The 19,909-nt window shown below is 44.8% G+C and overlaps 1 protein-coding gene across 4 annotated transcripts in view; it reads left to right on the top strand.

The window, feature by feature from the left end:
* Positions 1–871: 871 nt before the first annotated feature.
* The window catches only part of LOC120315507 (upstream stimulatory factor 1), a 32,157-nt gene continuing 13,119 nt past the window's right edge, over positions 872–19,909 (top strand). Inside the window, exons 1-6 of one of the 4 annotated variants that reach the window (XM_039359944.1) lie at positions 872–1,020; positions 8,654–8,748; positions 12,927–12,976; positions 14,678–14,790; positions 15,845–15,946; positions 16,582–16,774. In XM_039359944.1, the coding sequence (XP_039215878.1) occupies positions 8,741–8,748; positions 12,927–12,976; positions 14,678–14,790; positions 15,845–15,946; positions 16,582–16,774 (466 nt within the window). In that variant the 5' untranslated portion in view covers positions 872–1,020; positions 8,654–8,740. Of the gene's footprint in view, positions 1,021–8,653; positions 8,749–12,923; positions 12,977–14,671; positions 14,791–15,844; positions 15,947–16,581; positions 16,775–19,909 lie in introns of all 4 variants that reach the window. The other 3 variants (XM_039359942.1, XM_039359943.1, XM_039359941.1) reach the window with 3 other exon arrangements.

The following is a 19,909-nucleotide window of genomic DNA, read 5'->3' as shown; positions in this document are numbered from 1 at the left end:
TCTCCTGCTTGAGCAAGGGATTGGACTAGATGACCTACAAGGTCCCTTCCAACTCTGTTATTCTATCCAGGGGTTCTCAACCTTGGCAACTTTAAGACTTGTGGACTTCAACTCCCAGAATTCCTCAGCCAGCTTTGCTGGCTGAGGAATTCTGGGAGTTGAAGTCCACAAGTCTTAAAGTTGCCAAGGTGGAGAACCCGTTATTCTAATTCCTACTGAGATAGTAGGCGTGCTGGGTGGAATGAAGGAATTATGGGGGTTGTAGTCTGGAGTTGCATCCACCCACAAGCAGAAGGAATACTTCTAATTTCCAGTGACACTTGCAGAATATTCTCCACAATGAGCAACGTACAGACTAGCAGCGTACGAAGGGAAGCTATTTTCGACGTTGGAATTTTTACTTGGGCGCCCCCCAAAGAAAGACGACCCCAAAACTGCCCACTGGAGGAAGCGCATAGACCGGAAGTTGACAAAGGCAGAAACCAGCGCCCCTTTTCAAGATGGCGCCCACGCCGTGCTTCTATATTGGCGGCTCGCCAGGAGGGCGGCAACCGGAAATTGCGTAAGTGCTCTTCCGGCTTTGTTTCTAAAGCGCTGTTTCTGCCGTTGTACGACATGCCGTATCTTTAAAAACATCACTCGTAGGACCCGACGCCAGAGACGAGCCCGGGCGCTCGGACTCCGGGCGCTCGGACTCCAAGCGCCCTCTCGCCGGTCGCCCTTTCAATCTCAAGATGGAGGGCCGAGGTTGTCCCTCCCCCCCCCTCTCTCTCTCTCCTCAAAATGGCCGCTACCAGAAGAATAGGCCATCCGGGCGCCCAGCTTCCGGCGACCGGCGGGGAGAGGAGGCTGGAGGCGGGGCTTGTGGGTGTGTGGCTTCCGCTCCCCCATCGGGCCCCGCTGGCGGTGAGGGAAGAAGGCGGAAGTTGTGGGAGTGAGGAAGGCGGGCGAGCGTCGCGGTGCGCATGCGCCGATCTTCATGGAGCGCCGAGGGGCTCCGAGGGACGGAGGGCAGCCCAGGTGAGGACGGCGCCTCCCGGTTAAGGCGGGGCGGGGCGGGGAGAGGCCCATGGGCGCCCCCGGTGGGCTTCCGCCTCCCTCAGCAGCCCGCCTCTTTGTCCGGAGGCCCCGCGGCCTTTCCCCGCCTGGCTCTTGGGGGCGTTTCCCAAGCAGGAGGAAGCGAAGGCCGCGCCTCCCAAGGAGACATGGGGGGGGGGTGTGTGGGGGGTCCCCATGGGCCCCGGCGGGGCGATGGGGAAGCCGCCCCCTACCCAGTTCTCCATAGAACACCGAGCCCCAGGGTACCCTGGAGGTCATCTAGTCGGGCTCTCCGGCCAAGGGCCACATAGCCCAGCCCGAAACCTCCAGCGAGGGAGACCCTGGTTGCTCCTGGACCCCGCAGCAACGTTCTGGCCCCCAGTCCTCAGGGCCTCGAGTTGTGAGGGTGGTTGGTGGGCCAGCCAGCCAGATGTTGAGGCTGGGTTGGGCCTTTTTTTATCCACCTCTGGAGCAGCTGGGGAGGGGCAGGTGTGGGTGCTTGGTGGGGGGGGGTCCAGGGTCTCATCATCATCAGGTTGCAACCGGTCACAAGTTGAGTTGCCTTTGATAATGGATTGAGGGCGATTCTGGTTTTTTTTTTATTATGGATCATCTCACAGTCAGCCAGATGTTCAGACTGGATTTGGCATTTTGTCTACCTATCGAGTCCTTACCCAAGACCTGGGATAGGCAGATGTGGAAGTTTGATGGTATTACAGGTATCGTCGCAGGATGGAAGCAGTTCCTAATAAGGCCGCCTTTTGCAATTGACTAATAGCGAATTTGTCAATGCCAATTGTGTTCAAGTGGTGCTCCGGTTGTTGTTGTTGTTATTATTATTGTGGATCATCGCACAGTCAGCCAGATGTTCAGACTGGATTTGGCATTTTGTCTACCTATCGAGTCCTTACCCAGGACCTGGGATAGGCAGATGTGGATGTTTGATGGTATTACAGATATCGTCGCAGGATGGAAGCAGTTCCTAGTAAGGCCGCCTTTTGCAATTGACTAATGGCGAATTTGTCAATGCCGATGATGGTGTTCAAGTGGTGCTCCAGTTGTTTTGGGGTTGCACCCAAGGCACCTATGACTATTGGTACTACCCTTGCTTGCTTTTGCCACAGTCTTTCTATTTCTATTTGTAGGTCTTTGTATTTTGTTATCTTCTCCAGTTCTTTCTCGTCTATTCTGCTGTCTCCAGCCACTGCCACGTCCACTATCCAGACTTTTTTGTCTTTCTTATCGACAATTGTTAAGTCTGGGGTGTTATGTTGCAGGTGCTTGTCTGTCTGAATTCTGAAGTCCCAGAGCATTTTAGTTTTATCATTTTCTATGACTTTCTCTATTTTATGATCCCACCAGTTTTTGCTTACAGGCAAATGATATTTTTGGCAGATCTTCCAATGCACCATTGTTGCTACTTTGTCATGCCGCTGCTTCTTGTTGTTGTTGTTGTTGTTGTTATTATTATTATTATGGTTGGCCAGAAGTTTACATTGACATTTTTATCTACTTCTGGAGTCCTTCCCAAGGAATCTGGGGATAGATGTGGATTTTTGATGGGGTTAAAAGTCTCATGCCAGGATGTGAACTTACTATTGTTATCGTGGATGGTCACATAGCCAGATGTTCAGGCTGGATTTGGCATTTTTTGTCCACCTCTGGAGTGCTTCCCCAGGACCTGGGAGAGGCAGATGTTATAATAAATAAATATAAATATTTGGTTACAGAATGTAAGATGTTCCGAATACAGCTGCCTTTTGCAATTAACAGTTGGTGAATTTGCCAATACCGATAGTGTTATAATATTTTGGTGGGTTGCACTGTCAGTCAGATGTTTAGACTGGATTTGGCATTTTTATCCACCTCTGGAGTGCTTCCTCAGCACCTGGGAGAGGCAGATGTTATAGTAATATTAAAAGTACCGTAAGCAGAACATAAGTTGCTCCAAGTACAGCTGTCTTTTGCAATGAACTGATGGTGAATTTGTCAGTACCAATAGTATTATAATATTGTGATTGGTCAGCCAGATGTTTAGACTGGATTTGGCATTTTTAATCCACTTAGTCTTTCCCAAGGACCTGGGAGAAGCAGATTTTTGATGGTATTAGTGGTCTCATCCCAGGATGTAAGCTTATTATGGATCATCGCACGGTCAGCCAGATGTTTAGACTGGTTTGGGCATTTTTTCCAGCTCTGGAGTTCTTCCCAAAGACCTGAGATAGACAGATGTTATTATTTAATAATATTAAAGGTCTCATCCGCAGGATGTAAACTGTTCCAAGCACAACTGCCTTTTGCAATTGACCAAGGAGGATTTTGTCAATGCTGATAGTATTACTGTGTATTACCAGAATTATGGTTACTTGCACCATCAGTCAGATATTTAGACTGGGCTTGGCATTTTTAATCTACAATCACTGACTTTTGTTGATTGCCTTTATTTAGTATCCTATTATGATTGATGTTGTTTGCTTAATTAATATCCTATGATTATCACTGAGTTTTTATCTTATCAATCAATCAAAATAGAACTGGAAGGGACCTTGGAAGTCTTCTAGTCCAATTCTCTGCTCAAGCAGGAGACCGTATGTCAGTGATGGCGAACCTTTTAGAGACCCGAGTGTCCAAACTGCAACCCAAAACCCACATGTATCGTTGGGTGCCGGGTGGGCGTGGCTCATTGGCTGGGTGTGGCCAATTGGATAAGCGTGGCCCATTGAGTGGGCGTGGCTGCAGTGGTAACGCCAGACTGGGTGGGACTAAAAAGTTCAACCAATCAATTTCAACTTTGCAAGATCTTTTTTTCCCCCTGGGAGTTGAAGTTGATTGAACCTTTTTTTTTTTTTTTTTTTGCACATGGTGGTGGAGGTCTAAAGTGAAAAGGTTTTATAAAACCCAGCTGAAGGCCTAGGACTGGAGCAATGGTGTGCGTGCCCACAGAGAGGGCTCTGTGTGCCACCTGTGGCACGCCTGCTGTAGGTTCGCCACCACGGCCCTATGTCATGGTTCCAACAGATGAAACTCTTCGAAAGAACTTCAAGGCATTGTTTACCTTAAAGAATCTTTTATTCGAGAAACAAAGTATCAGTACTATATAGTTAAAGCCAAAAACTGAATTCCCCTCCCCTGAGCACAAAGTAGCAAAGCACAATTCCCTCCTCCAATTAACAGTCATAAATCACATTCCCCAATTAGCTTGAAGGATGGCTTTTTCCCCAGCTCTCCAGCCCACCAAATCCTTATCAACTCTGGACCTCATGGCTGAGTTGTTATTGTTATAACTAACTGAACTCTCATCCACATCTCCCCTCCCAACATCAACTAACTCAGTGGTTCTCAACCTTTTTAATGCCGCAACCCCCAATCAGTCGTAAGTCGAGGACTACTCAACTGGTGCAGCACCATTTGCAGAATGGGACTTTTGGCGGGCTCAGCAGGCCAGAGACAGCCTGGACAATTCCTATTGGCTTTGGAAAGCCAATAGAATTAGACTCTATTCAAGAGAGTCTCTTCTATTGGCTTTCAAAAGCCAATAGAATAAAAGGGAGGAGCACAGCTAAGGAAAAGGGGGAAAAATGGCGGACTGCGTTGTTTGGCGACCCCCGTGAAATGGTCGTTCGACCCCAAATGGGGTCCCGACCCACAGGTTGAGAACCACTGAACTAACCCTAAAAGTGAAAGAGAAAAAGTGGCTACATTTCCATCTCTCTTCTTAAAAACCTTGAGTGATGAAGTACCCACAAGGTCTGGAGGGAAGCTGTTCCACTGGTTAATTGTCCTTGCTGTTAGGAAGTTTCTCCTTAATTTCAGGTTGCTTGTCTCTTTGATTAGTTTCCATCCATTGTTTCTTGTCTGGCCTTCAGGTGCTTTGGGGAATAGGATGACCCCCCTCTTCTTTGTGGCAGCCCCTCAAATATTGGAATTCTGCTGTCATGTCACCCCTAGTCCTTCTTTTCTCTAGACTGGCCTTACCCAAATCCTGTAACCATTCTTCATATGTTTTAGTCTCCAGACCTTTAATCATCTTAGTTGCTCTTCTTTGCACTTTTTCCAAAGTCTCAACATCTTTTTAATAGTATGGTGATCAAAACTGGATGCAGTATTCCAGGTGTGGCCTTACTAAATATACAAAGCGGTACTAATATTTCACGTGATTTTGATTCTATGCCTCTCTTTAGGATTGTATTAGCTTTTTTGGTCTGCTGTTGCACATGGCTGGCTCATGTTTAAGTGATCGTACACTAGGACTCCAAGGTCCCTCTCACAGTTATTGTTTCTGAGCCAGGTTTTGCCTAATCTTATGATTTATGATTGTATTTTATGATTATGGTCATGATTTATCACTTGTTGCTTGCATATACACTGAGAGGTTATGCACCAGAGACAAATTCCTTATGTGTCCAATCACACTTGGCCAATAAAGAATTATATTAAAGATTTGTTTGCAAGATGTAAGCCCTGCCGAGTCAAACTTCCTTTTGCAATTCATTGATGAGAATTTTGTCAATGCCAGTGGATTCAAATGATGTTCCAGATGTTTTGGGATGGTACCCAGGGCACCTATTACAATTGGGCTATTGGGACTACCTTTGCTTGCAGGACTTTGTATTTTGTTATCTTTTCGAGATTTTTCTCTTCTGTTCTGATGTACCCAGATTATTATTATGGTTGCTAACACAGTCAGCCAGATGTTCAAATTGGCATTTGGCATTTTTATCTACCACTCGAGTCCTTTCTAAGGACCTGGCATAGGCGGATGTTGTTCCTTGGTGGCGCTAAAAGATGGAAACACTTCCAAGTTCTTTTGCAATTTCCTGCTGGGGATTTTGTCAATTATTATTATTTATGTCCCACTTTTTTTATATAGTCACTTTCAATGTGAGATGGGTGGCATATAAATTTAATGTTGTTAATTGCGAAGTCGTGTCCGACCCATCGCGACCCCATGGACCACGTTTCTCCAGGTCTTCCTGTCCTCTACCATCTTCTAGAGTCCATTTAAGTTCACACCTGCTGCTTCAGTGACTCCATCCAGCCACCTCATTCTCTGTCGTCCCCTTCTTCTATTGCCCTCAAGCTTTCCCAGCATTAGGCCCTTCTCCAGGGAGTCCTTCCTTCTCATTAGGTGGCCAAAGTATTTGAGTTTCCACTTCAGGATCTGGCCTTCTAAAGAGCAGTCGGGGTTGATCTCTTCTAGGACTGACCGGTTTGAACGCCTTGCAGTCCAAGGGACTCGCAGGAGTCTTCTCCAGCACCAGAGTTCAAAGGCCTCCATTCTTTGGCGCTCAGCCTTTCTGATGGTCCAACTTTCAGAGCCATAAATTTAATAAGTAAATATATACCTCAAGCAAACATACCTCTACATTCCATCCATTTTCTCCACAACCACCATGCTTTGTTTATGGGTTTACAGAAGAATATTGTACAGAGCCACTTTGGTTGTGGTCGCCAGGTTAGAAATCATGAGATGGTGAATTCTAATCCTGCCTTAAGCACCAGAGCCAGCTGGGTAACTTTGGGCCAGTCACCAGGAAACTTGGGAGTTCTGGGCATGAAAACTGGCTGGGTGACCTTGGACCAGTCCCTCACTCTCATCCCAACTCATCTCACAGGGTTGTTGTGGGGAAAATAGGAAGAGGGAGGAGTATTTATGTATGTTTGTTGCCTTGAGTTATTTATAAAAATAATAAAGATGGGGAAGACGAAGGGAGGAAAGGGGGGGAGGGAGGAAGAGAAAGAGATTGATTCCTGGCCCAGCAGAGATTTAATATGGGAATGGCCCCCTCTGGTGATTTAGTGGGGGGGGGCAGCAAATTAATAAATGTGCCCATCAGGTTTTGACTGCTCTTGCTTCTTCAGTGGAAGTTGATTTTTTTTCCCTTCTGCCTGCCCAGGCAAGGTCTCAGGTATGGAGATTGCACAATGCCATTCAAGAGCTCATTAAGGGCCACTTGTAGACATGGCAATTATCTAGAGTTGCAGAATCGGGAAACCAGTTAGGAGTCGGGGTGAAGGTGCTGACCTAGAAAGCAAGAGAACGGCCAACACAGTGCTAGGCTGCATTAACAGAGGGATAGAATCAAGATCACGTGAAATATTAATGCCACTCTACAATGCCTTGGTAAGGCCACACTTGGAATACTGCATCCAGTTTTGGTCACCACGATGTAAAAAAGATGTTGAGACTCTAGAAAGAGTACAGAGAAGAGCAACAAAGATGATTAGGGGACTGGAGGCTAAAACTTATAAGGAACGGTTGCTAGAATTGGGTATGTCTAGTTTAACGAAGAGAAGGACAAGGGGGGACATGATAGCAGTATTCCAATATCTCAGGGGCTGCCATAAAGAAGAGGGAATCAAGCTATTTTCCAAAGCACCTGAAGGCAGGACAAGAAGCAACGGGTGGAAACTAATCAAGGAGAGAAGCAACCTAGAACTAAGGAGAAACTTCCTGACAGTGAGAACAATTAATCAGTGGAACAACCTGCCTCCAGAAGCAGTAATGCTCCAACACTGGAAGTTTTTAAGAAGAGACTGGACAGCCATTTGTCCGAAATGGTGTAGGGTTTCCTGCCTGAGCAGGGGGTTGGACTAGATGACCTCCAAGGTCCCTTCCAACTTTACTTATTATTATTATTATTACTACTACTACTATTACTACTACTACTCCTATTATTATTATTATTATTATTATTATTATTATTATTATAAAATTCGGATGCCTGGCAACTGGTTCACATTTATGACGGTTGCAGTGCGTGAGGTTACGTGATCCCCTTTTGTGAAATCATCTGACAGGCAAAGTCAGCGGGGAAGCCAGATTCACTTAACAACCGTGTAACTAACTTAACAACCTCAGTTACTCACTGAACAGCTGTATCAACCCTCCCACTTGTTAGCAAGGAAAGACTCCTAGCCCATTGTTTGCCTTTACTGAGAGCAGAAGTGGCTGCAGAAGGAACAAAGTGGAATCTGTAAAACCTGCAATTAACTTTCCCCTTCACCCTGGCCATCCACCTGTTATCAGTCAGGGTCCAATTACCGTATTTTCCGGCGTATAAGGCGACCCGGCGTATAAGACGACCCCTGACTTCGGCGCCGAGTCGCATGCCTAGAAAGTCGCCTTATACGCCGGAAACTACTGTTATTTCCGGCGTATAAGACGACCCCCGACTTTGGCGCCAATTTCAACGCTTTAGAAAGTCGTCTTATACGCCGGAAAGTACGGTAGCGGTCTTCATGCTGTTTAGGTAACTTGGCCCTCAGTTCACGCCTTCTGCATGGCCACATTCTTTCGGTTGGACTGGTGGGTTTCACTTTCCGGCTGGCACAGTTTGGTTCCCAACCTCCCCCCCTTCTCCATCCCACATTCCAATCCCCTCCCTCCCCCTGTTGCCAGTGTCTTGCTGGCAGATGAGGAGGCAAAGCTAGCAGAATGACAGCCATGACAAACTGTCAAGGAAGGTCATAAAATAGGGGAAAGCTCACTTAACAACTGTCTTGCTTAGTAATGGAAATGTTGAGCTCAGTTGTGGTCATAAGTTGAGGACTCTCTGTAAAATACAGGAACGTGGTCTTCCTGAATGTTTTTTTTTTTTTAACTTTCTTTTAGGTTTTGGATGAAGTAACTCTGAAGAAGGGACAGTGAAAAGAAAAGAAGTCCAGGGTGAGAACTTCTGATGCATAACCGACTAAAGAAATGAAGGGGTGAGAACCATATTTTGAATATATTATTAGCCATAAACAATAGCAAGGTTCTTGGCGCAGGGGGCTCTTGGTAAAGTAGGATCCGAGCTGGAAAGATAAATTCATATCGCTTTATTTATGCATAAGTAAAAGAGAGGTCTCCCATGGATGCAAGGTGAGAGGCCCTTACAAAGATAAGAAATCACTTTATGTGCAGTTCAGACTTTTTGGCTTTGGAACGTCTTTATCAATTGGCCAGCATCATTAGTGTCATCAGGCATCCAGAGTAGTAGTTCTATGTGTACCATGCAACAATTAAAAGCATCCCATGATATTCTTAGCACAATCATGTTGATGATCGAGGTGTGTTTCCTACATTAGAGTGAGATTTCAGTTGTGGTGGCTCAGTGGTTAGGATGCAGTATTGCAGGCTGACTCTGCCCACTGCCAGGAGTTCGATCCTCATGGCTCAAGGTTGACTCAGTCTTCCATCCTTCTGAGGTCGGTAAAATGAGGACCCAGATTGTTGGGGGCAACATGCTGACTCTAAACAGTGGTTCTCAACCTGTGGGTTGGGACCCCATTTGGGGTCGAACGACCATTTCATGGGGGTCGCCAAACAACGCAGTCCGCCATTTTTTCCCCCTTTTCCTTAGCTGTGCTCCTCCCTTTTATTCTATTGACTTTTGAAAGCCAATAGAAGAGACTCTCTTGAATAGAGTCTAATTCTATTGGCTTTCAAAAGCCAATAGGAATTGTCCAGGCTGTCTCTGCCCTGCTGAGCCCGCCAAAAGTCCCATTCTGCAAACGGTGCTGCACCAGTTGAGTAGTCCTCGACTTACGACCAGTTGAGTAGTCCTCGACTTACGACCGGTTGGGGGGGGGGTCGCGGCATTAAAAAGATTGAGAACCACTGCTCTAAACCATTTAGAGAGGGCTATAAAGCACTATGAAGTGGTATATAAGTCTAAATGCTGTTGCTTTGCTATCTCTTCGGGCAATTCTACTCTCTGGCTGGTCCTTTATCGGAATCCGCATTCTTGCTGGTTACTTCAAAGAACTAGGAACGTTTATCAAAAAATGCTCCTTGCTGCTAAAACCAGTTACTCAAAGAGAGACCCATCAGTATCAGGGTTTGAAGACCCAGTGTAGGAGAAGACTTAACAGGAGAATAAACAGGCCAATTTTGAACTGAATTTCCCTTCCCCTACTTCCCCTCCTGGCCAACATGATCTTGCTAGGGCCGAGTTTCCACCTTTGGCCATTCTTCTGGACTTCAACTCCCAGAATTTCCCAGCCAGCCATGTAGGATAGGGGTGAGCCTAGGCAACTGCTCCTTCTGTAAAACATGATAGCAAGCTTTGGATTTATTTCAGAGGGAATAACCCAAGTTCCTCCAAGACTCGGGGGTTCTCAACCTTGGCAACTTTAAGACTTGTGGACTTCAAAGCTGGCTGAGGAATTCTGGGAGTTGAAGTCCACAAGTCTTAAAGTTGCCAAGGTTGAGAACCCCTGCTCCAAGTGCTACTGAATGCTACAACTGCTGAAAGTTGGGCTTCAGTTATAGTTGGCACTTTTCTCTTGCTAAGTGAGGCAGTCGTTTGTTCAGTTTTGCCACATTTGGCTTCCTTTCTTGCCAAAGTTCATAGGAAGCTCACTCCCTGGTATTCAGGACGCTGCTTATAAGCGCTTATATGTGCTTAGAGCTCAGAGTATTGTTAAAAGACCTCACTTCACGGTCTGTTCCTGTTGCTCCCCTCTGCGAGGAGGTTTTGAAGTATTTCTAGCTGGACTACCCGATTCTGTAATAGCTTTGTTCCCTGTGCCCTCCGTCTGGGAAACTCGCAAGATTCATTTTTCTCACCATGTGTATGTATACATAACCCGAACTAGACTGTTTTGTTTCTTTGTGTCATAGAATATATGTGGATATATGCATAATTCTGTATTTATTTATTTTTGTCATATTTATGTAGTGTATAGGGTGACCCTTTGAGAGCTGAATGCAATGAAATTTCATTTTAATGTATACCAATTAGTGTACATTCAAAGTGACAATAAAGCTATTCTGTTCTACTCTGTTCTATTCTATTCTATTCTATTCTATTCTATTCTATTATTCTATTCTATTCTATTATTCCATTCTACTATTCTATTCTATTCCATTCTATTCCATTCTATTCTATTCTATTCTATTATTCTATTCTATTCTATTATTCTATTCTATTCTATTATTCTATTCTATTATTCAATTCTATTCTATTATTCCATTCTATTCTATTCTATTCTATTCTATTCTTCATTCCATTATTCTATTCTATTATTCTATTCTATTCTATTCTATTCTATTCTATTCTATTCTATTCTATTCTTCATTCCATTATTCTGTTCTATTCTATTCTTCTATTCTATTCTATTATTCCATTCTATTCTATTCTATTATTCTATTATATTATTCCATTCTATTCTATTCTATTATTCTATTCTATTATTCTGTTCTGTTCTATTCTATTCTATTCTATTATTCTATTCTATTCTAAAGTTGTTAAGCGAATCACTGCAGTTGTTATATCCTGCTTCAATGTGATCATTGAATAATCCATTTTCTGAGTTTGCCAATGCTGTATTTGCACAATATTGGCCTGAGGAGAGAAATGGGAGAAAAATTAGTGGCTCTTGGTACGGTATCCCTACTTTGACCTTGAGAGCCAAGTTACTGGGGTGATTTCTTCGAATCAAAGTAGCCCAGGTTTGCTGTACATATCTGCTTGCTCAGGTTGCAGCAAAAAAATTGTATAAATATTCAGTGATACACTAAGCCCACAAGCTGGATTTGCACCATGGACTAAGTCACAAAAATGATAATCAAGGCTAATACCAGGCTAATGAAGTGTGAGGGCAGACACTTAGAGCACCGTTTCTCAACCTTGGGCACTTTTAAGATGCCTGGACTTCAACTCCCAGAATTCCCCAGCCAGCTCTGGGGGTTGAAGTTCAGACATCTTAAAAGTGGCCAAGGTTGCGAATGACATTAGATCTTCAACTGTCTTAAAAACCCATGTAGACTTTTGTCTTCTGTGCATGTCTGGCTTATCCACCAAGCCGAGGATGAAGAAGGCTGACTTGGAAACAAAGTATGTACTCACCCCGATTGCATTTAGGAAACTGAGAACTTAAAATACATGAAATAAACTCTGAAAACTAGTGGAAACTTTAATAATGCGATACAAAATCTCCAAGCCCCTCCCTCAGTATAAAAATATATCTGAGCCTTTGGCGGATGGAACCTCTTTTTTAGGAACAAAGGTTCTCCAGATGTGTGTGTCTTAGAATCCTAAGGCTGGAAGGCACCTTGAAGGTCTTCTAGTCCAGCCCCCTGCTCAAGGTAGGAGTCCTTATACTACCCTGATGAACTGGCTGTCCAGTCTCTTCTTGAAGACCTCCAGTGTTGGAACACCCACAACTTCTAGAGACAAGTTGTTCCAGTAATTAATTATTCTCGCTGTCAGTCAATGTCTTCTTAGTTCCAGGTTGCTTCTCTCCTTGATTAGTTCCATCTGTTGCTTCTTGTCTTCTGGTGGTTTGGAAAATAAGTTGACGCCCTCTTCTTTGTGGCAGCCCCTCACGTACTGGAAGACTGCTATCATGTCCCCCCTAATCCTTGCCTTCAGTAGGCTAGACATACCTAGCTCCCTCAATCGTTCACACAATTTAACCTCCAGGTCCTTTATCATCTTTAATCCCTTGTCTAACCAGCATCCAGCTAAGCAAGGTCTGCCTCACCCTATCCCAGTGTTTCCCAAACTTGACAATTTTAAGGCATGTGGACTTCAACTCCCAGAATTCCACAGCCAGCAATGCTGGCTGTGGAATTCTGGGAGTTGAAGTCCACATGCCTTAAAATTGTCAAGTTTGGGAAACACTGCGTATCCCAAGAGGACCCACAATCGCTCTGTGAGAGAGACGAATGGTCTCTAAATGTGATCCATAAAAAAAATAAGGGGTCCTTGATGTCCTTTGAGCCTGCTTGTTGTCTTGCAGACATTTCATTATCCTAATCGGGTAACCTCATCCGTGCAAGCTCTGAGAGCATCAAGGACCCCTTATTTCAACCCAGAGCGCCAAATATTCTCCTTCAAAAATAAGATATCTGATGGAAAGAATGTCCCCATCTCACGTGGTCCTCCTTGTCTCAGCAGGCAGCAGAAAGCATCAGAGACAGAAGAGGGGACGGTTCAGATCCAGGAAGGTGAGCATCCTCCAGCCCTGTTTTATTTTCTCTTCCTCCAGGATTTGTCTATACAGTTTTTTTGGCGATGTTACAGACATAGTTTTGGGATGTGTTTCCTCGCCTCGATTGGGAAAGTCTGAGGTTTCCTGGTGGTCTCCCACCCAAATAAGGTCTGAGCCTACTTTAGATTTTATTTTTGATTGTGGGGACACAAGTAGTCCTCGATTTACAACCACAGTTGAGGCCAAACTTTCTGCTGCTAAGCAAGACAGTTGTTAAGTGAATTTTGCTCCCTTTTACGACCTATCTGGCCACAGTTGTTAAGTAATCACTTCAGTTGTTAAGTTACCGTATATTCCGGCGTATAAGGCGACTGGGCGTATAAGACGACCCCCAACTTTTGAGAAGATTTTCAGGGTTTGGAACAATGGTTCTCAACCTGTGGGTCGGGACCCCATTTGGGGTCGAACGACCATTTCACAGGGGTCGCCAAACAAGGCTGTCCACCATTTTTTCCCCTTTTCTTTGGCCACGCCCCTGGCACCCGGTGATGTATAAGTGGTTGGGGGTCACCACAACATGGGGAACTGTATTATGGGGTCGCGACATTAGAGAGGTTGAGAACCACTGGTTTAGAAAGTCGTCTTATACGCCAGAAAATACAGTACAATATTGAATTTCTGTTTATAGATGAGCACAATAGGAGCTCCATTCCTTTGCTGCTAGAAAGCTTTGTCCTGTTAGTGCTTATTTCTGTAAAAAAAATAGGGCTGGCCACTAAGGGGCAGATTGGTTTTAAATTCAGAGAACAGCTACCCGTATATTCCTGTGTATAAGACAACCCCCAAATTTTGAGAAGATTTTCAGGGTTTAGAAAGTCGTCTTATGCGCCGGAAAATACGGTAGTAACATGGTTATTGGGCAAATCTGGCTTCCCCACTGACTATGCTTGTGAGAAGTTCGCAAGAGGGGATCACATGACCCCAGGGCACTGCAACCGTCCTAAATATAAGTCAGTTGCCACATGTCTAAATTTTGATCACGTGACCATGGCAATGCTGCAACGGTCATAAGTGTGAAAAACGGTCCTGTCACATTTTCAGGGCCAATGTAATTTCACACAGTGTTGTGATTCCTCGCCAGCCCGTGCATCCGGAGCTCCAAGACTTACAGTCTGACAGGAGCCTGGCCCCTCTACTCGCGCTCAGGCTGAGACACAGCTGGGCTGGGAATCTCAGGGGGATAGTGACTACTCACAGCTGGGTGATATCCAGGATGCTCCTAAACGGCGGCAAGCAATGAGAGCAGGACAGAGGCATGCAATGGGGTGGCTCCAGAGGCAAAGGAGAAGGCATTAGGGAAGCCATGCCTTGGCTGCATAATAAAAGGGAGGTGTGGGAGGTGCTGGTTGCCAAAGGCAACTGTTCGGGTAAGAATCAAGTTGTGATGAACTGTGTTTGTTTTCCTCAGATCTGTGAGTAAATAAAAGGGATTTGGGTTTGTCCTGCAGTTTCTGCCTGCTTGATTTGAAGAGGGGTTTTCTCCTTGTTAACTTAACCAAGGAGCTCAAGTGGGCTGGGACAGAACACACAGTCACTAAACGAATGACTGTAAGTTGAGGACTATCTGCCCTGCACAGTCCTGGGGAAGGGTGGGGATTAAAATGGGAGCTTCAGCCCTATTTTACGGCCCCTTTTCTCTTCTTTCCTGAAGGAGCAGTAGCGACAGGTGAAGATCCCACCAGCGTGGCCATTGCGAGCATCCAGTCGGCAGCCACCTTTCCGGATCCCAACATCAAATATGTCTTCCGAGCAGAGAATGGAGGTGCTCAGGTAAGGTGCTGTGAGCAACTGCCAGAAGGCCTCCTTCTTTGCCACTCAGCAAGGATCCAGACCAGAGTTTTCTCAAGCTGAACAGCTTTAAGATGGGTAGAATTCTGGGAATTGAAGTCCACCCATCTTAAACTTGCGGAGGTCGAGAAACACTGGTCTAAATAGCATCTCTGTGCTGCTGGCTCCCTGTGCTAACATATTCTTCTAAAACAGAATTTGGTTTGCACAAAGGGACTTTCTCGCTTATTTGCATCGTTGCTGCCTGCAAATATGGATTTAACATTTGTAGGCATCAGCTGGCTTTGGGGCGCATTTTCCCTACATTGCTCTCTTAAAAAAAAAAATCAGAAAAAAAGTCATTTCCAGGGTCCCTGCTTGCTATTTGGTATTTATTTCCAAAAGGGATTGCAGGTCAATTGATTGTATTAATTGCAAACCTGCTTGTAATTTTTCTATCTGTTCAAGATGACATGGATCTGATTGTTCTGATTTTGTATCTTTTTAAAGGGGAAAAACAAATTATAGTCCTTATGACCACAATTGAGCCCAAAATTTCTGTTCCTAAGCAGGACAGTTGTTAAGTGGCTTTTGCCCCATGTTACGACCTTTCTTGCCACAGTTGTTAAGTGAATCACTGCAGCTGTTATGTTAACAACATGATTATTAAGTGACTCTAGCTTCCTCATTTGAAATCCAGTTGGGTGACTCTGGACCAATCACCAGGAGACGGTGAGTTTTAGTCACACCTTGGGCATGAAACCTGATTGGGTGACTTTGGGCCAATCACCAGGAGATGGTGAGTTCTAGTCCCGCCTTAGGTACAAAAGCCAGCTGGGTGACCTTGTGCCAGTCTGCCTCTCTCTCTCAGTCCAACCCACCTCACAGGGTTGTTGCGGAGAAAATAGGAGGAAAGTGTGTTGGATATGTTTGCAGCTTTGAGGCTTTTATAAAAATAATAAAGGCGGGATTCAAATAAATAATATCCAAGCTCCCCATGCTTAGTTTACCACGTTCACCACCCCGAATTGAATCTTCTTTTTGCTCTTTCCTCCAGCTGATGTACAGAGTCATACAGGTGGCCGAGGGCCAACTGGATGGCCAGACGGAGGGCAGTGGGGCCATCAGTGGCTACCCTGCGACACAGTCCATGACCCAGGTAGGCCATTTGGAGGAGAGGAAGGTGGGTGCTCCTGGGAAAGAGAAAGCAGCCCTGTTGTTGGGCTGAATCGCCTGGCTGCCAGGAAAGAGAGGAGAATTCTGAGAATTGAAGTCCTCACCTCTTCAGGTGGCCAAGGTCCTGGAGCAGTGGTTCTCAACCTGTGGGTCGGGACCCCATTTGGGGTCGAACGACCATTTCACGGGGGTCGCCAAACAACGCAGTCCGCCATTTTTTCCCCCTTTTCCTTAGCTGTGCTACTCCCTTTTACTCTACTGGCTTTTGAAAGCCAATAGAATAGACTCTCTTGAATAGAGTCTAATTCTATTGGCTTTCCAAAGCCAATAGGAATTGTCCAGGCTGTCTCTGCCCTGATGAGCCCGCCAAAAGTCCCATTCTGCAAACGGTGCTGCACCACTTGAGTAATCCTCGACTTACGACTGGTTGAGTAGTCCTCGACTTACGACTGGTTGGGAGTTGCGGCATTAAAAAGGTTGAGAACCACTGTCCTAGAGCATGTTCCCTGCTTGACTCTAGACAGGAGTCTCCAAATTGGCAACTTTAAGACTAGCTGGGGAACTCTGGGAATTGAAGTCCATAAATCTTGAAGTCACTCTCTGGAGCTTCTCCCCTAGGCTGTCATCCAAGGCGCATTCACAAGCGAAGATGCAGTGGACTCCGAAGCCACGGCCACCGAGACCCACTACACTTATTACCCTGCCACCGCAGTGGCCGACACCAGCACTTCTGCCGGAGCAGGGACGACTGCGGTGGTCACCACCCAGAACTCAGACGCCCTTCTGGGACAAGCCACGCCCACCGGCACAGGTCAGTTGGGCAGGACCATCCCAGCGTCAACGCTGCAAATATTGTATATTCTTGCTTTTGACAATATGCAGAACTGTCTGGTATTTATGGGGTTAATACAGAGCAGAAGGGGGATTGGGGGTAAAGCCCGGGAAAGAAAGAGGAAGAAAACCTTTGACCTTCACACCAATTGGATAATGTGATATATGACGGCTAATTTAGGGAGGGAACATGCTGATAATTTAACTGCTCAGAGGAAGAGAACTTAGATCCTAGCATCCCTCCGTTGTGCCTGTGCCGACATTTTGTAACAATAAAAGACTTTTAGGAAAATAAATGCCTGGAAGTTCTTTGGAATGTTTCATTAGCCGGAACCATAACACCCAGATGGAGGCCGGGCCCAGATTTATCCTTTCACTCTGCTATCATTCTGTCACTCTCCCCACTCCTCCAGTCTATTGATTTGATTAATTTGTATTCCACTGATAAATGCTGCCTTTTGACTTGTAAACCCCTTTTGAAAGCTAAAGGAAGCGATAATTCAGTAGGCCTAGACAGAGTTTCCCAACCTTGGCAACCTTCAGACCCGTGCACTTCAATTTCCAGAATTGAATTGACTGGGGAATTCTGGGAATTGAAGTCCACAAGTCATAAAAGCCGTCGTTCTCCACCTGTGGCCTGGAGCATTCATGAACACCCCAGTAACCAAGTTATGTTTCCAGGTTATATTTGTAACAAATCTTTCATTAAGTATGTTCGCTGCCTTCAGTTACTTATAAAGTAGTACAAGTCATCCTTACCTTATGACCACAGTTGAGCCCATCATTTTTGTTGTCAAGCGAGACAGTTGCTAAGTGAGTTTTGCACTTTTTTATGAGCTTTCATGCCAAAGTTGTAAAGCGAATCACTGCAGTTGTTAAATTACTAACACAGTTGTTAAGTGAATCTGGCTTCCCCATTGACGTCGTCAGAAGGCTGCAGAAGGGGATCACGTGGCCCCGGGACACTGTGACTATCATAAATACAAACCAATTACCAAGCATCCAGATATTGATCATGTGATCGTGAGGGATGCTGTAATGGTCTTAAGTGTGAAAAAGATCATAAGACACTAAAATACATAAGTATTTTAAAGTTTATATACAAAAAGGTCTTAAGTCTTAATCACTATAAAAAAGGCATGCACGGCACTCATGCAGGGGAAATCTAACCATTCTTTTAGCATCTTGTAAAAATCACAATAATTTGTTTTATAGGTAGTCCTCGACTTATCACCACAACTGAGCCCAAAATTTCTGTTGTTAAGTGAGACATTTATTAAGTGAGTTTTGCACTTCGTTATGCGTCAACGCTGCAAATACTGTGTATTCTTGCTGTGACAATATGCAGAACTGTCTGGTATTTTTAGAGTTAATGCAGAGCAGAAGAGGGGAAAGGGAAAGAGAGAGGAAGGAAACCTTTGACCTTCATACTAATTGGATCACCGTGATATATGACAGCTAATTTAGGGAGGGAACATGCTGATAATTTAATTGCTCAGGGGAAGAGAATTTAGAGCAGTGTTTCTCAACCTTGACCATTTTAAGGCATGTGGACTTCAACTCCCAGAATTCCACAGCCAGCATTGCTGGCTGTGGAATTCTGGGAGTTGAAGTCCACATGCCTTAAAATGGTCAAGGTTGAGAAACACTGATAGATCTTGGCATGATGTTATGGTTCCGGCTAATGAAAACACTTCAAAGAACTTCCAGGCATTGATTTTCCTAAAAGTCATTTATTGTTACAAAATGTCGACATTTTGGAAGCTTCCGGTGGGAGGCGACGGCGATGGCGGCTAGCTTTTAGCCGTCCAGCTGGGGAAGTGTCAGAGCCGCGGAGCGCAGCGCGCATCAGCTGGCCCGCGGCTCGGAAATCCCTTCCCGGGCAAAGGGAAGGGATAGAGAACGCAAGAGTAGAGGTAGAACCCCTGAACCCCCTCTGGATTTATTTCTAGAGGGGGTGAAAGGAGTGTTCCCTCGGAGCTCTTGCTGATCTCCGCCTCCCAGCTGTTTTTGCTTCCTTGGAAGCAAAAGAAACCGCCGCTTCTATCTCCGTGTTTACAGCATTTTGGTGAGTAATTTTTAAACGGACGGAGCAGTTTAAAGGACTTTTTCTTATATTTTAGGTGTTTATTTTTTTATCTTTTGATTTTTACTATTTTTCCTCCTTTTCTTTGTTATACTAGTGAAAGGACTTAAGATGGCGTTTTGAAAGTGTCGGAGTTTTTTTTTCCTTTCTCTTTTGTTTTACTTTCCCTTTTTAAGGATTGTTTTTTGCTTTTGCTTTTGCTTTTGGCTTAGAATTTTTTTTTTGAATTGTTTGCTCTTTTATTACTTATTCTTGGGATTTATTCTGGACTTTTAATGATTATAGTTTGTCTCTTTTTAAAAATTCTTTTTTTCTTTTTTTCCTCCTCCCTTTTTGGCTGGAGGGGAAAGGGAAGTGACAATTGTGCTTTTTAAAATGGCTTCAAAGAGGCAGCAGCCTTCCTCAGTACCCAAGGTTATTTCTTCTCCTATAACTTCCACTGCACAGCTACAACAACAATCTAAACATGCACCACCGGCTCAGCCACCACCCTCCCCTCCTCTACCTGGACTTTCAGTGCAAGAGGTTAGAGGCATAATGGGAGAGATTGTAGTTCAAATGAGAGAGGAAATGACTCAATTTGTTTCACAGATTAAATCAGAAATTAAATCTGATCTCAAAGAAGAGATAACGGGGATAAAGTCTAAATTGCAAGAAAATAATAATGAATTACGACAAGATATACTGGCAGCTGTTTCAGGTTTGGCTACTGTGGTGGTTAAGCTCGATGCAAGGCTTGAGGAAGTGGAAGACAAAGTTGACTCTTTAGATGACAAAATTCAAGACGTGGAAAGGAAGGTGGACTCCTCACAAGAAGATATTTTGATGTTTCAATACAGACAAATGGAGTATGCTCTGAGGATTAGAGGCCTCAAGGAAGATATGAATCAAGATTTGATGGAGGTGGTTCTTAGTGATCTGGCGCTGGCTTTGGATATGGATAAAGGAGAATTACAGAGAGAAGTAGAAAAAATTTATAGACTCAACTCCTGGATTGCTAAGCAGAAGAATTTGCCCAGAGATGTGGTG

Source organism: Crotalus tigris, unplaced genomic scaffold (assembly GCF_016545835.1).
Source record: "Crotalus tigris isolate CLP2741 ecotype Arizona unplaced genomic scaffold, ASM1654583v1 scf7180000019143.106728444:792265, whole genome shotgun sequence".
Classification (NCBI taxonomy): Eukaryota; Metazoa; Chordata; class Lepidosauria; order Squamata; family Viperidae; genus Crotalus; species Crotalus tigris.
The sequence above is the reverse complement of the archived record's forward strand: the minus strand, read 5'-3'. Positions and strand labels throughout refer to the sequence as shown.